General features: G+C 45.0%; 1 protein-coding gene across 3 annotated transcripts in view; it reads left to right on the top strand.

Annotated features, from left to right (window-relative positions):
- The first annotated feature begins 5,994 nt into the window (after positions 1–5,994).
- Positions 5,995–16,780, top strand: part of LOC123771039 (tripartite motif containing 13) — a 127,735-nt gene continuing 116,949 nt past the window's right edge. For 2 of the 3 annotated variants that reach the window (XM_069324248.1, XM_045763301.2), the window contains exon 1: positions 5,995–6,127. In XM_069324248.1, coding sequence (XP_069180349.1) covers positions 6,028–6,127 — 100 coding nt within the window. In that variant the 5' untranslated portion in view covers positions 5,995–6,027. The remainder of the gene's footprint in view (positions 6,128–16,780) is intronic. The other variant, XM_045763320.2, reaches the window with a different exon arrangement.

Raw genomic sequence — 16,780 nt, 5'->3', positions numbered from 1 at the left:
CTAGGTACGACATATATATATATATATATATATATATATATATATATATATATATATATATATATATATATATATATATATATATATATATATATAAAACCCTGAACTGTAATGTTAGTCCTGACCTTAAAAGCTTCTTAGAAGGTTGTACAGATCTCATGAGCACCACACCAGAAACAAATACCTATTTGATATTCCAAGAGTACGACTAAATCAAACTAGAAATGCTTTACAAATCAAGGTACCCAAAATGTGGAATGACCTTCCCAATCATGTTAAAGACACCTCACCCCTAAAATGTCAACCCATGTATACTATTTTAAACAATGCTGTTCGTTGACCAAATTGTATATTTGCTATTTTTTCTACCCTGTTCCCCCCTTTTTTATTTTTTTATTTTCTCAACACAATTTATACTTTAATCTCAATTAGTATTAAGTTTTAGTTCTAGTGTGGTCAGCTTTCAGCCTCTGATTCTGCTATTGAGTTCAATAGGTTCTTCTCTTCCATTGGGTCATCCCTTGCAAATGATATTCCATCTTCCTGCACTGATGTTAAGGACTATCTTACAGGTAACTATCCACAGTCACTGTACCTAAACCCTACTAGTTCCACTGATGTCAATGAGATAATCCTTTCCCTTAAAACCAAGTCTAGTGCCCTCGAGGAGATACCAACTTTAATTTACAAAAAAGCCTCCAGATCTTTAGCCCCTGCTATTGCATTGCTCTTCAACAAGTCACTTGAACTCCAAACCTTTCCAGACATTCTAAAAAAAGCAAGAGTAACCCCTGTCCACAAATGTGGTGATCTCACAGATGTTAACAACTACAGACCTATATCAATCCTGCCTAACTTGTCAAAAATATTCGAAAAACTAATCTACAAGCAGCTTTACTCTTTTCTAGCCAAACACAATATACTTAGCTCTTGTCAATATGGCTTCAGACCCAAAAAAAGCACTAACGATGCACTTATTAGTATAATTAACTTAATTCACGCAGCTCTTGATAAAAAGGAGTTTCCTGTGGGGTTATTTGTGGACCTGCGTAAGGCTTTTGACACTGTCAATCACCAAAACCTTCTTCTTAAATTACATCGTTATGGAGTCAGAGGACACTCCCTGCAATACCTCAAATCTTATCTTACTGACAGGCTCCAGTATATTTCTGTGAATAATACAATTTCTCCCACCCTACCCATCAACATTGGTGTTCCTCAGGGCAGCATACTTAGCCCTCTCCTCTTTCCCATCTACATTAATGACCTTCCAAATGCTTCCCAACACCTCAAACCAATTCTATTTGCTGACGACACAACCTTCATTTACTCCAGTCCTGACCCCCTTGCTCTAAATGCCACAGTAAATACTGAGCTAGAGAAAGTCCATCTCTGGCTAACTGCCAACAAACTCACCCTTAACATTGACAAAACGTTTTATATTCTGTTTGGCAATAAATCCTCTAATCAGATAAATCTCAAAATAAACAATACCCAAATTTGTAACAAATTAGATGGCAAATTCCTTGGCGTTGTCATCGACCACAAGCTGAATTTCCAGGGACACATTCTAAATATATCAAAAAAAGTTTCAAAAACTGTTGGCATTCTTTCTAAGATCAGATATTATGTACCCCGCCCTGCCCTGGTTACTCTCTATTACTCCCTCATCTATCCATACCTCAACTATGGTATTTGTGCTTGGGGTTCTACTACCCAAAGTCATTTACGTCCTCTAATTACCCAACACAAAGCTGCTATTAGGACAATAACCAACTCTGGCCCCAGACATCACTCGGTACCCTTACTCAAATCTCTTAATATGTTAGATATTAAGTCACTGCACATTCTCTCTTGTGTATTATACATATATAAAACGCTGAACTGTAATGCCAATCCTGACCTCAAAAGCTTCATTGAAGGTTGTAACAGAACCCATGAGCACCACACCAGAAATAAATACAGTTTTGATATTCCTAGAGTACGACTTAATCAAACTAGAAATGCTCTACAAATCAAGGGACCCAGAATGTGGAATGACCTTCCCAACCATGTTAAAGACATGGTTTTAACAACCTCTCTCAACCAGTTTAAGATAAAAACTAAACACTACCTAATAAATTCCCTGTAACCTACCTCACTCCTCTATTGTCAACTTATGTCTGTTATTTTTTTTTAATCAACACTGTTTGTCAACCTATTGTATTTGTGCTGCTTTTTTAGTCATGTTCCCCCTTTTTTTTATCTTTATTTGTATTTGTTCTCAACACTTTTTATTCTTTATGCTCAATTAGTATTAAGTTCTAGATATTAATGTTTTTCTTGCCCGAAACGCATTGCGTAATAGTGGCTTTAGGCATTGTATGTACTAGCTCTATCTATGTATCAATCCATTAATGTAACATCACTTGTATGTATGTACCTTACCTGAATAAACATATTTATTTATTAACATTTTGACGATTTAAATGCATTACTCACAGCACTAGGTACTAACTTATCGTTCATTATTTTAACAGAAACTTGGCTAAATAAAGACTATACCCAACTCTACAACTTAGCTGGTTATAAAGCCATTCATAACTGTAGGCCTAATAAAAAAGGTGGTGGCACAGCTATATATTACCGAGATACATTTATCTGCAACAATGTTATTAGTGACAGAGATGACTACTGTGAATATACTTTTGCTCAGTTTACAATTAAATCCCTTAAATCCTCTTTGACTATTGGAGCCATCTATAGATTTCCTAATACTAACATAGCTTCTTTCTCAGACAACTTAAGGAATCTTATTATAAACAACAATCTCAACAAAAACCACATCATTCTGGGAGGAGACTTTAATATTGACCTGGGTCAACAAAATTGCTCTCAAGTTGACTATTTCCTTAACAGCATGAACTCCTGTATGCTAATCCCCACTATCACCAAACCTACCCGAGTCACTCAAACATCAGCCACTACCTTGGATCACATATGGACAAACATAACAGCTCCCCTTGTATCTGGTATAATCTACGACAGAACAACTGACCACTATCCTACCTTTCTCATAGCGAACATGGACATAACACCACCAAAAAGCAAGAAACTTTCATTTAGGCTACACAGTGAATCAGCTTTAGACAATCTTACAGAGGCACTTCACAATATTAACTGGGATTCTGAATTCAATAATACCCATGATATAAATTCATTAGCTAACCTCTTCCTCTCCAAAACTCTAAGCCTCTACAACCTTCATTGTCCCCTTCTTACAAAGCAAGTAACTGACAAAAGATTAAACAATCCATGGCTCACAAGTGGCATTCTCAACTCAATCAACAAGAAACATGAATATGAGAAGAAAGTTAGGATTGGCCTAGTTTCAAAGGAAGTAGCTAAAAGGTACTCATCAATGCTTACCAGTATCATAAGAAAGGCAAAACTTGCATATTATGTGAATAGATTCAATGAAGCAAAAGGCAACATGAAAAACACTTGGAAAACTATCTCTAGTATCCTAGGAACTAAGCAACACTCACATAACCAAATAAAACTCTACAAGGATGGGGATATACCGTCAACTGATTTAGAAATGGCAAATGAATTTAATAGTTTCTTTTCATCGGTTGGTGCTAATCTTGCCAGTAAAATCCCACAGACTCAGACACATATTAACACATATCTCTCAGGCAGCTATCCAAACTCTCTTCTCCTTTCACCAATCAGCCCGGCAGATGTTGTGTCCATCATACACTCTCTAAAAACCAAGGCAGGGAACACCAGTGAAATTCCGTCCATTGTGTACAAGAGAGCCTCCCATGCCCTTGCCCCACCCATAGCACTACTGTTCAACAAATCTATAGAGTGTCACACCTTCCCTGATATCCTCAAAAAAACAAGAGTAACGCCAGTCCATAAAGGAGGCAATCCGGCGGACATAAACAATTATAGACCAATATCAAATCTACCCATTCTATCAAAAATATTTGAAAAAATTATTTACAAACAGCTCTATTCCTACCTCGTAAAATTCGACATACTCAGCCCCTGCCAGTTTGGCTTCCGGTCCCAAAAGAGCGCCATCGATGCAATCATTAGTCTCCTTGACGTTATCTACTCAGCCCTTGACAAAAATGAGTTTCCGATTGGACTCTTCATTGACCTAAGAAAAGCCTTTGATACTGTTAATCACAACTACCTCTTACTTAAACTCCAGCATTATGGAATCCGAGGCCTTGCCCTTGACTACATCCGATCCTATCTTAGTGACAGACACCAATATGTAACCATCAATGATACAACTTCGTCCACTCTACCAATTACCGTTGGAGTGCCACAGGGCAGCATCTTAGGACCTCTTCTATTTCTTATATATATAAACGATCTGCCTAATGTCTCTAATATTCTCAAACCTATACTGTTTGCTGACGATACTACTCTTATCTATTCAAACCTCAACCCACATACACTAAATAATGTTGTGAATAATGAATTAAAAAAAGTCCACTTATGGATGTCAACGAACAAACTAACATTAAACATCGAAAAGACTTACTACATCTTATTTGGAAGCAAATCATCAAATGCAATTCAGCTACAGATAGACAACATTAACATCAGTAATAAAGATGATGGCAAGTTTCTTGGCCTATTCCTAGACAAGAGACTCAACTTCAGCACCCACATTCAACACATAACTAAGAAAGTCTCTAAGACAGTTGGTATACTCTCCAAAATCAGATATTATGTTCCTAACTCTGCTCTCCTCTCACTATATTATGCACTAATTTACCCCTATCTTAATTATGGTATCTGTGCATGGTGGTCTACCACTGCAAACCACCTTAAGCCCATCATCACACAGCAAAAATCTGCTATCAGAATGATAACTAACTCAGCTTTCAGACAACACTCAGCTCCCTTGTTTAAATCCCTAAACTTGCTAAATATTAACTCCCTCCACACATTCTCTTGTGTCAACTACATTTACAAAACCCTGTTCTTAAATGCAAACCATGCTCTGAAACTCTCCCTGGACCGATGTAATAGGACCCATTATCACCACACCAGAAATAAATATCTCTTTGATATCCCCAGGGTCAAACTTAATCTGTGTAAACACTCTATGCAAATTAAGGGACCTAGTTTATGGAACTCACTCCCTAGTGAATTGAAAAACTGTAAAACTTTTGCCTTATTTAAAAGCAAAACCAAAAAGTACCTAACTTCATCTTCTTAGTTTCCTACACTGAGCTTTAAATTTGCTCTGTACCTAGTGTTACCCAATCTCCTAATTTTTATGTAATTTCAAACAACCTTATCATTGTGTTCATTGCTGTCTTCTTTTATGTGCTAGCCATATGCTGTATTGTGACTACCAATTTTTGTCAACTACCATTCAAGCTGTCATTGCAACCAATCTTATATTGTTTCTGCTGTATTGTGCCTACCAATTTTTGTCAACTACCATTCAAGCTGTCATTGCAATCAATCTTAGCTACCTATGTGCTTTAATATACTGTACCTACAATTTTCTCTCATCTTTTTTTTCATTTCATGTAATCTGTTATCATTTTTTGTCTATAATTTTGCAAGTATTTACCTCCTTAAAATTTTCTTAGATTAAGGACCTGCCCGAAACGCTGCGCGTGCTAGTGGCTTTACAAGACTGTAATTACCATATTTGTATCCTCACATTCCTTATGTACATTCTTGTATATGCATAAATAAAATAAAAATAAAATAAAATATATTTATAGTGTTTTTCCTGCCCGAAACGCTTTGCGTAATAGTGGCTTTAGACATTGTATGTACTAGCTCTATCTATAAATCCATCAATGTTTTGTATCTCACCTTATATGTATATACTTTACCTGGATAAATATTTGATTTTATTTTATTTTTATTTGATTTGATAAATATATTATATTAAGTGCACCCAAACATGAAAGAAAATGGAAGAAGCAATGTGACGGGCAAGCGAGCAAGTGACGTCATCACAACAAAGGTTCCGCTAGGCGACGTGTGTACAACCTGTGAATGTTCCGACGCCCCTCACCTGTCTCAAAGATAGTCTCCTGTGTCAAAAATACCTGTCAAATTGGCCCTCCCACACTACTCTCACGACACTTAGGGCAGTGTAAGTGTGTGGTGAGGGCATACCACTGAAGACATTGAAGATATACCACCAGGGAGAGACTAAACTGTGTTGAAGGAAAGAGTCCCTGCCCGATACGCTTTGTGTAGTAGTGGCTTTAGGCATTGTATGTACTAGCTCTTATCTATAAATCTATCAATTTTTGTATAACCTCTTGTATGTATGTACTTTACCTGAATAAACATTTATTTATTTAGTCACTGGCTCCACCTGAACACTTTGTTCCTCGCACTCATCATCCTCAATAAATACTTGAGCGCTTTCTGCTCCACTTTCTAAAGTCTGCTGCTATCTAAAGTCTTCCATAGGCCTATACAATTTTTGGGAGTAGACAAAGGCCTATGTAATTGGTGGGGTGTGGACATTGACTTGTCGAATTGTTAGTGTTTGGACTATGTTGCTCTAATTGATCTGTATATAAATAAATAAATAAATAAATAATTATTCTTATGAATTATTATAATTCATCTACCTGGAAAGTGAGAGTACTGCCTCTGCTGATTAACCGATAAAAATACACACAACTGTCCAAATACTGATGACCTTGTAGATACTGGTAACATCCAAATACAGGCGACCATCCTGAAAATGTTAACTGGATACTGGTGACCATTCAGGTACTGGAAATCGTCTGAATTTTATTTTATTTTATTTATACAGTATATATACAAGAAGTTACTTTGGGTTTATGAGAGTACATAGCATGATGTGTTTACATTCTTGTAAAGCCACTAGTACACACAGTGTTTTGGACAGGTCCTTAATATAACAGATCATATTAAGTAGGTAATTTCTAGCAAAATTTATAACAAGTTAACAGGTACATTGTAAGAAAATTTGAAAGAGATTAGTAAGTATATTAAAGTACATTAAAGCCCAATGAAAGCTTTGATTGATAATATGACAAAGATTAGAAGGCACATTAAGCACACTGATAGCACATATAAGATGACGGCAGCGTTTAATAGTAAAGTTGTAAGGCTTAGGTATATTTATTGGGGGATTGCATAACACACAATGTGTTCAATATAACAACCATGATAAAGATGATATCAATGAATACAGTGGTAAAGTTATATGACTTAGGTACATATATTGGGGGATTAGGTAGCACAAAATACAGATACAGTGGATACAGATTATAAACTCGCTCTGGATAGTGAGAGAATTTAAACCACTAGGTAGGAAACTGTGAAGATGAAATAGGTACTTTTTGGTTTTATTTTTTAATAAGGCAAGAGTTGGACAGCTTTTCAATTCGTTAGGGAGTGGGTTCCATAGACTAGGTCCTTTTATTTGCATAGTGTTTACACAGATTAAGTTTGACTGGGGATATCAAAAAGATATTTATGTCTGGTGTGGTGATTATGTGTTCTGTTACATCTGTCCAAGAAGAGTTTCAGACCAGGGTTTGCACTTAAGAAAAGGGTTTTGTAAATGTAATTCACACAAGAGAATTTGTGGAGTGAATTTATGGTTAGCATGTTTAGGGATTTAAACAAGGGGAGCTGTGTGTTGTCTGAAAGCAGAGCACAGTATGATATAGTTCTTATAGCAGATTTTTGCTGGGTGATGATAGGCTTGAGGTAGTTTGCAGAGGTTGAACCCATGCACAGATAGATACCATAAGTAAGATAGGGATACATAAGTACATAATATAGTGAGAGGAAAGCAGAGTAGGGTACATAACATCTTATCTTAGAGAGTATACCAACTGTTTTAGAGACAATTAGTTATGTGTTGTATGTGGGTGCTGAAGTTGAGTCTCTTGTCTAAGTATAGGCCAAGGAACTTTCCATCATTTTTATTGCTGATGTTAACATTGTCTATCCGAAACTGAATTGCATTTGTTGATTTGCTTCCAAATAAGATGTAGTAGGTCTTTTCTATGTTTAGTGTGAGTTTGTTGGTTGACATCCATAAGTGGACTTTTTTAATTCATTATTTACAACATTATTTAAGAGTTCGTTGGGGTCTGAGTAGATGAGGGTAGTATCATTAACAAACAATATAGGTTTAAGCATGTTAGAGTCATTTGGCAGATCATTGATGTATATAAGAAATAGGAGGGGTCCTAAGATGCTGCCCTGTGGCACAAATTTAGGATGTGCCCTGTGGCTGCACTCTGGCAGAGTAGTTAGAGGACATAAGTGATTTTGGGTAGTAGTAAGTAAAGTAAAGTAAAGTAAAGTAAAGTAAATTTTATTCAGGAATGTACATACATAGTTAATTTACAAACATAATGTTGGATTTATAGATAGAGCTAATACATACAATACCTAAAGCCACTAGTACCCATAAAATTTCAGGCAAGGTGAAGTGGGGAAAAAACACTTAGACTAAAACTTATTAGTAATTGAGCTTAAGGTATAAATTGTGTTGAAGGAAAACAAATAAAAGATAAATAAGGGGGGGGAGCATGGTAGAAAATAGCCAATATACAAGTTGGTCAACAAACAACATTGTTTAAAAATAGTAAGACATGGGTTGACATTTAGGGATAAGGTTGGTTACGTGGAGTTAATTAGGTAGTACTTAGTTTTCATCTTAAACTGGTTGAGAGAGGTACAGCCTTTGACATGATTGGGAAGGTCATTCCACATTCTGGGTCCCTTGATTTGTAGAGCATTTCTAGTTTGATTAAGTCATACTCTTGGAATATCAAATAAGTATTTGTTTCTGGTGTGGTGCCCATGAGTTCTGTTACAACCTTCTAAGAAGCTTTTAAGGTCAGGATTGACAGTACAGTTCAGAGTTTTAAATATATATAGAGTACACATGAGAGGATGTGCAGTGACTTAATATCTAACATATTCAGAGATTTGAGTAAGGGTACTGAGTGCCGTTTGGGGGCCAGAGTTGGATATTGTTCTAATATCATCTTTGTGTTGGGTAATTAGAGGACATAAATGATTTTGGGTAGTAGAACCCCAAGCACAAATACATGATATGACATCATATGGATAGAGGAGAGAGTAATAGAGTGTCACCAGGGCAGGGCGAGGTACATAATATCTGATCTTAGAAAGAATGCCAACAGTTTTAGAATTTTTTCTGGGGGGAGCCCCGTCGGCTCCCCGGAGCTATCCCAGGCTGATATGCTAATGTCAGACTTTGGCATCAGTCATGTGTATGGAGTTCTTAGGCCTACCGGGGACCACGGCCAGAACCGGGCCCCCTCAGAGAGGCAAGGGGAGCAATGGCCTATAGAAGCCCCCGTGTAGTTGGAAGCATTCTATGTCTGCCATCGACCGGAACAGGCACCCAGAAAGGTAAGCGCCCCAAAACAAACCCCTATTCTGGTTAAAATTGCTACCTAAAACCGAACTAGTGGATAGAACTCCCCAACCGAAAACAAGCAAACTAGTGTGACGTCACACACTGCCGCGCCGCTGTCTGCGCAGCTCCCCCCTCCCCGGGAGGGGGAAGGGGGAGCCCCAGACCCCCCGCGCCGGCTACCCACACCTCAGTTCTTGAGGCTGATGCTATAGGCGATGGTCGTGTGCTCTGGCTCCGGTGTCGCTACTGCACTGTGCTTTGTGTGTGGTGTTAGTTTTGTGGGTGCGAGAGCCAGGAGTTATCTTCAGTACTCGGGCTGCATGCGCCTAGGGCTGCCTTCCCTAGGTGCCCTGTAAGTACTGCCCTTGGGGCTTGGGGCCACCTTCCACAGGCTCCTCGGGGTCTGCCTCTGCTGGTCCGTTTTACCTTTCGGTTTTTCGGCCGCCTGTTGGGCTCTTGGGTGTTCTGTTCTCCCTTGTTACCGGCAGGTAAGAGGCAGTTTGCACTGGTAGGGGTGCAGGGTGCTGCTCAGCTTGTATTTCCCGACATCGCGGCCGGCTCTGTTCCTTGGGGTTCGCTGTCCTCTTGCGGGGTTTTGTTTTTCTTTTTCTTTTTGCCTGGTGGGGGGTTCTGTCATTTTATTCAGTTTGTTTTTGCCCTTCCACTGTTCTCCTCGGTGGCGCCCCCTGCTAGGTCCCCGTGAGTGTACACGTCCCTGGGGTTCAGCTTTAGAAGTTTGCTTGGTAGTTTTGGGCGCCGGTTTGCAGCACCCTGCCTGGGACTACCTGAGCGCGAGTCCTCTTAAAGTAAACGCTCAGGACCCTGGGAATCCCCTAGGGGGCGCGTGGGTCCGATGGATGTGACCCCGGAGTCCCCACTCGCTGTGTGCGAGTTTGAGGGTTGCTCGGTCCCCTTGTCTCAGGGTGACCCTCATTGTTTTTGCCTCTGCCACGCTGCCTGTTGGGTCGGTGATACTTTCGACCCTGAGTCCTGTGAGTGTTGCTGCTTGCTTGTGACTCAATTTACCCAATCCTCTGATGATTCTATTCGGGTACAGGCGGCACGTGCGTTGCAGTCTAGGTTTCGTCTGTTGCAACGCGCTCGGTTGGTTGCTTCCCCGGATGCCCCGGGGCTGCCCCGCTTTGCTTTTCGAGACCCGGACTTGGGGGTGGGGGTCGCTTCGATCCTGGTTCAGTCCGCACCTCCTCGTCCTTCCCCTTCTGTTCGTTCTGGTCCCCCGCCCCTGCTTCCGGCCCCGAAGCGTCTGAGGGTTTCGGGGTCGGAGCAGGGGTTACTTGATCTCGAGACTCGGGCAGCTTCGGGGGTTGCCCCTTCCGGGGGGGCGGCAGAGGCATTCGAGTCGTGTCTCCCGGCCGAAGCTTCAGGGTCTGACCAGTGGGCCCCCCTTCCTCCAGCTTTTCCGGCTGCTCCATCCTTGTCTTGTGGGGTCGGGGCTTGGGGAGAGGACTCGGCCTCGGGTCCTGTGGTGACGGACCTCGAGGCTGGGGAGGGGCTGACTTGGGGGCCTTGGGCCCCGCTGGACCCCGCCTGGGTTTTTCTTCCCACTGAGCGGGGCTTATTGTTACAAGGAGTGGGGTTTTCTTTTCCCCCCTCTGCGTACGAGTTGGATTTGGTGTCGGCCCCTCCCCGGGTTCGGTTCCGTGTTCCCCCGGATACGTCGGTTCCGTCCTTCCGGAGGTTTTCGGCTTATCGCATCCAACCTGGTGTGGTGCGAGCGGCCTTTGCAGCTTACCTCCTGCGTGACCCGGATTATGCCTCGGAAATGGATCCGTCCACGTTCAGGTTTGGGACTTCATTCCCTTTCTGGCTCCGTTACGAGGTTCCGGAGTCGTCCTGGCTAGCAGACTGCCCCTTGTTTGGTCTGGATTCCTGGCATTCCTTCTGTCGTTCCCGCACGCTGGAGTGGCGGGAAGCTTCCACGGTGCTTCAGGTTTTCCTGGGGGGTGAACTTGAGTACCTGAATGAGTGCTTGTTTGCCCCTGCCCTTCCCCGCGATGTGGGCGTTCTTCAGCTCCATGTGCAGGTTCCCTCCCTTTCGGCGGCGCTCGTGGCGGAGGACTTGCGCGCTCGGGGCCTTTTGTGTTCGGCCTTGCGGTTCTTTTCCCTCCTGGAGCTGTCTTCCGATTGGCTCGTGGAGGATGTGGGGACGCTTGGGTCCGTCCCGGGGTCCGGCACCTTGTCCTCGGCTGCGCGTTCGTCGGCTGCCTTGTTGAAGCTGTTCACGCCGATTTTGCGGGATGCGGTTTCCCTGTTCTATGCTTCCCGTCTCGCGTGTCGGCAGGCGGTGCTGGGTTCCTCCGTGGAATCTGCTTGGGCTCTGGCTCTTAGGCGTTCTTCACCTTTTTGTCCTCTCCTGTTTAGGGAGTCGGCCGTGGCGCAGTTTATTCAGGCTGCGTCGGCGGCTTGTCGTCCGATGTCGGACTTGTTGGTTTTCCGGGGGTCCCGGGGTGGGTCTTCCCGGAAAGGTCATGCCAGGGCTCGGGGTTCCTCTCGTCGTGGTAGGCCTCTGGTGTCAGGTTTGGGGTTGGCTCCTCCTGCGGACCCTCCCTCGTCTGGTCGGCGCGGTGTTCGCGCTGTACGGGGTTCTGGGTCTCGTAAGGGTCGCCGGCCCTTTCGCGGTTTGCCCCCTTAACGGGGCGATGGGGGGGCGGCTTGCGCTGTTCGCCCGCGCCTGGTCCCACGATTCGTGGGCCTTTCGGGTCGTGTCTCGCGGCCTGCGGTGGCGTTGGGTGGCCCCTCCCCCCTTTGGGGGGTCGGGGCTGGCAGGGCAGGCTTCTTCCCCTGCGCTCTGTCGAGTCGTCTTGGAGTGGGTACGCTTGGGCGTCGTCGAAACGACGTCGTCCCTCAGATGGGTTTCCCGTCTGTTTCCGGTTCCGAAACGGGACTGCGCGGACCTGCGGTTCATTCTGGACTTGTCCCGTCTGAACCCCTGGGTTCATTGCCCCTCCTTTCGGATGACTACGCTGTCTCAGGTTCGGCTCCTCTTGGAGCCGGGAGCTTGGATGGTGTCCCTGGACCTCCGGGACGCTTATTGGCATGTCCCGATTCATCCGCGGTTCAGGGACTGGCTCGGTTTTGTAGTGGGGCGTCTGAGTTACCGCTTTCGTTGTCTCCCGTTCGGGTTGAACCTGGCACCTCGCGTGTTCACACGCCTTACACGGGTTGTGGTGGCTCGTTTGCGTCTCCTAGGTGTTCGGGTGTTGGCCTACCTCGACGACTGGCTGGTTTGGGCTCCCAGCCAGTCAGCTTGCTTGCTAGCCAGGGATTTGGTTCTTTCCCAGCTCGCCGGGTTCGGGTTCTTGGTGAACTGGAGGAAGTCCCATCTGGTTCCCTCTCAGGTTCGGACTTGGCTGGGTCTCGTGTGGGACTCTCGAACCGCCTCCTTGTCTCTCCCTCCGGAGTCTCTCCTGCGGCTGCGGTCCCGCCTTCGTCTGTTTCTGGAGGACCCTCGGTTGCTGCGTCACCGGCTTCCTCTTCGGGTTTTTCGGGGTTCAGTGCCTTGGCGCCTACCCGAGCCCTCGCTCGATGTGTACACGGATGCGTCGTCTCTCGGCTGGGGTTTTGTGATCAGTGCTCACCAGGCCGGCCAGGGGCGTTGGGATCCGTCCTTCCGTCGAGCTCACAGTACGGTGCGGGAGTTCGCGGCAGTGTGGTTTGCTCTGGGGAGGATTCGGGTGGCCCGCGGATCGACGATTCGGCTCCATTCGGACTGCTCTCCGGTGGTTCATTGCCTGAACCGCGGGGGTTCGATGCGGTCCTTGTCTCTTTGGGGTTGGTCGCTTCGGGTGACTCGTCTGCTGAGTTCTCGGGGTTTGGCTCTCCTGGCGGTTCACGTACGGGGCGTGTCCAACGTCTTGGCCGACGCCCTGTCTCGCTTCGTTCCCCTCTCCACGGAGTGGACGGTCGACGACGAGTCCTTCCTTTGTCTTTGCCAGACGTTCGGGCGCCCCGAAGTGGACCTCTTCGCGTCGGCGTGGTCGCGGCGTCTTCCCGTTTATGCGGCGCCCTTCCCCGATTGCGAGGCCGTCGGGGTCGATGCCTTTCGGCTCGACTGGTCGAGGTGGGGGTTCCTGTACCTCTTTCCCCCGGTTCGGCTGTTGCTCCAGGTCCTGACTCGCTTAGAGACTTACCGGGGGAGAGTTCTTCTGGCCCCTTGGTGGCCGGCCCAGCCTTGGTTTCAGGCGCTGGTTGCTCGGTGTCCGAACCCGAGGGTTTTCCCGCGGCTCCGCCTCTTTCAGCAGATCGGGCCGGTACGTCACGTTGCTGGTTCGATCTTCTCCTCGAGTCTTCGCGTATGGTTTTCTTGACTCGAGTCTATCATCATCTCTATGGTGATCAGGTGGCCTCCTTGTTGGTGTCCCACCTGAGGGCTTCTTCTCGGCGGCAGTATGAAGTTTCCTGGCGGTCCTTCCGTTTCTTTTTGCGTCTTCGTCGTGTTAGCTCTTTGTCTGTTCGGGTGGTCTTGTCCTTCCTCTCGTGGTTGTTTCAGGACCGTCATCTTATGCCTAACACTGTCGCTTCGTATCGTGCGGCGCTGGCGGAGCCGCTTCAGCTTGCTTTCGGTATGGATGTTACGTCTGCGCCGTTTCGCAAGCTGTCTCGTGCATTGTTTCACCTCCGGCCTGCTCATGCGTCGCCTGAGCCGTCCTGGTCTTTGGACAGAGTGCTCGCTTTCCTTTCATCTCCTCGTTTCGTTGTGGCCCCTTCGGTCCAGGATTGTTTTTTCAAGGCACTTTTCTTGTTGGCTTTGGCCTCTGGGGGTCGGGTAGGGCAGCTTCATGCTCTCCTCCGGCGCAGGGGTTTCTGCTCTTTTGGTCGTGGTGATAGTTTTGTTCGTTTGCAGCCGTCTCCTTCTTTTCTGGCGAAGAATGAGACTGCTGCGTTCCGGAGGGGTCCATGGGTGGTTGATGCTTGGTTGGTCAGGCCGGGGGTGCATCATGTTTTGTGTCCGGTTGCGGCGCTTCGCCGTTATTTGCGCGCCACAGCTTCTGTGTCCGGGGACGCGCTGTGGGTTGATCCGGTTTCCCTTCTTCCCTGTTCGCGGGTTCGGGTCTCTCAGGTCGTCCGCAGGGTTATTAGGTCCAGCCAGCCTGCGGTCTATCCCCGTGCCCATGACGTTCGTAAGTTCGCGGCTCTTGCTGCCGTCTTTGGGAATATGTCTTGGTCTGATATTCGGGCGCGGGGATTTTGGTGGTCGAACAGGGTCCTGGCTGCTCATTACCTTGTGAATGTCCCTGGGCCTCATCGGGCCTGTGTTGCTTTGGGTCGGCGGTTGCAGCCAGTTGTCTCGGCTTCGAGTTGAGGGGTGAGCGACGACCGCCTCCCGGGTAAGTCCCTCTTTTTCTGTCTGTGGGTAGTTAGCTCCGGGGAGCCGACGGGGCTCCCCCCAGAAAACCAGCGTTGAATGTAATGAAACGCCATTTTCTGGGTGAGTCCCGGAGGCTCCCCGGCATCCCTCCCTCCCTCCGGTCGGCGGTTTTTCGCGTTTTTGACATCCAGCCTCAAGAACTGAGGTGTGGGTAGCCGGCGCGGGGGGTCTGGGGCTCCCCCTTCCCCCTCCCGGGGAGGGGGGAGCTGCGCAGACAGCGGCGCGGCAGTGTGTGACGTCACACTAGTTTGCTTGTTTTCGGTTGGGGAGTCCTATCCACTAGTTCGGTTTTAGGTAGCAATTTTAACCAGAATAGGGGTTTGTTTTGGGGCGCTTACCTTTCTGGGTGCCTGTTCCGGTCGATGGCAGACATAGAATGCTTCCAACTACACGGGGGCTTCTATAGGCCATTGCTCCCCTTGCCTCTCTGAGGGGGCCCGGTTCTGGCCGTGGTCCCCGGTAGGCCTAAGAACTCCATACACATGACTGATGCCAAAGTCTGACATTAGCATATCAGCCTGGGATAGCTCCGGGGAGCCTCCGGGACTCACCCAGAAAATGGCGTTTCATTACATTCAACGCTGGTTTTTTTGCTATATTTAGGATATGTCCCTGTATATTCAGTGTGTTATCGATGAGGACACCAAGGAATTTACCATCAACTTTACTCCTGATTTGTATATTGTTTATTCTTGGATTAATTTTATTTGAGGATTTATTACCAAACAAAATATAGAAAGTTTTGTCAATGTTAAGGGTGAATTTGTTAGCAGTTAGCCAAAGATGGACTTTATTTAGTTCAGTTTTCACAGTGACATTTAGAGCAAGCGGGTCAGGACTGGAGAAAATGAAAGTTGTGTCATCAGCAAATAAGATTGGTTTGAGGTGTTGAGAGGCATTTGGAAGGTCATTAATGTAGATGAGAAAGAGGAGAGGGCCAAGTATGCTGCCCTGTGGAACACCAATGTTTATGGGTAGTGTAGGAGAAATGGAATTATTCACAGAAACATACTGGAGCCTGTCAGTAAGGTAAGACTAAAGGTATTGCAGGGACTCCATAATGATGTTATTTAAGAAGAAGGTTTTGGTGGTTGACAGTGTCAAAAGCCGTACGTAGGTCCACAAATAACCCAACAGGGAATTCATTTTTATCAAGAGCTGTATGTATCAAGTTAATCATACTAATAAGTGCATCGTTAGTGCTTTTATTAGGTATGAAACCATATTGGCAAGAGCTAAGTATATTGAGTTTGGCTAGATATGAGTAAAGCTGCTTGTAGATTAGCTTTTCAAATGTTTTTGACAAGGTTGGTAGAATTGATATAGGTCTGTAATTGTTGACATCAGTGAAATCACCACATTTGTGGACTGGGGTTACTCTCACTTTTTTTAGAATATAGGGAAAGGTTTGGAGTTCAAGTGATTTGTTGAAGAGCAATGCAATGGCAGGAGCTAGAAATCTGGAGGCTTTTTTGTAAATTAGAAATGGTCTCATCAAGGGCACTTGACTTAGTTTTAAGGGAAAGGATTACCTCATTAACATCAGAGGAATTAGCAGGAGCTAGGTACAGAGACTGGATTGTTACCTGTAAGGTAGTCTTTAATAATAGTGAGTGAGCATGGAATATCATGAGCAAGGGGTGTACCAATGGATGAAAAGAAACTATTGAATTCAATAGCAGTGTCTGAGGCCGAAAGCACACCTATCGAAACCAAAAACGAATTCTCCTATCGTCATTGGATAGAATTGGTTTTTTAATCAAAATCTTTTTTGAACCTAATATTTGGGAGATAGTGCTCCATTTTTTCTTAATGTTGCCCTTAATTTGGGTAAATTTATTTTCGTAGTACAGTATTTTATTTTGACTCTTCTAATTATTTTAGATAGCATGGATGAGTAAATCTTTGAAAATTCTTTGGAGACGACTCCTAACCTATACTTCTTTTCAAGATCATGTTTTTTATTA

Source organism: Procambarus clarkii, chromosome 14, assembly GCF_040958095.1.
Source record: "Procambarus clarkii isolate CNS0578487 chromosome 14, FALCON_Pclarkii_2.0, whole genome shotgun sequence".
NCBI lineage: Eukaryota > Metazoa > Arthropoda > Malacostraca > Decapoda > Cambaridae > Procambarus > Procambarus clarkii.
The sequence above is the reverse complement of the archived record's forward strand: the minus strand, read 5'-3'. Positions and strand labels throughout refer to the sequence as shown.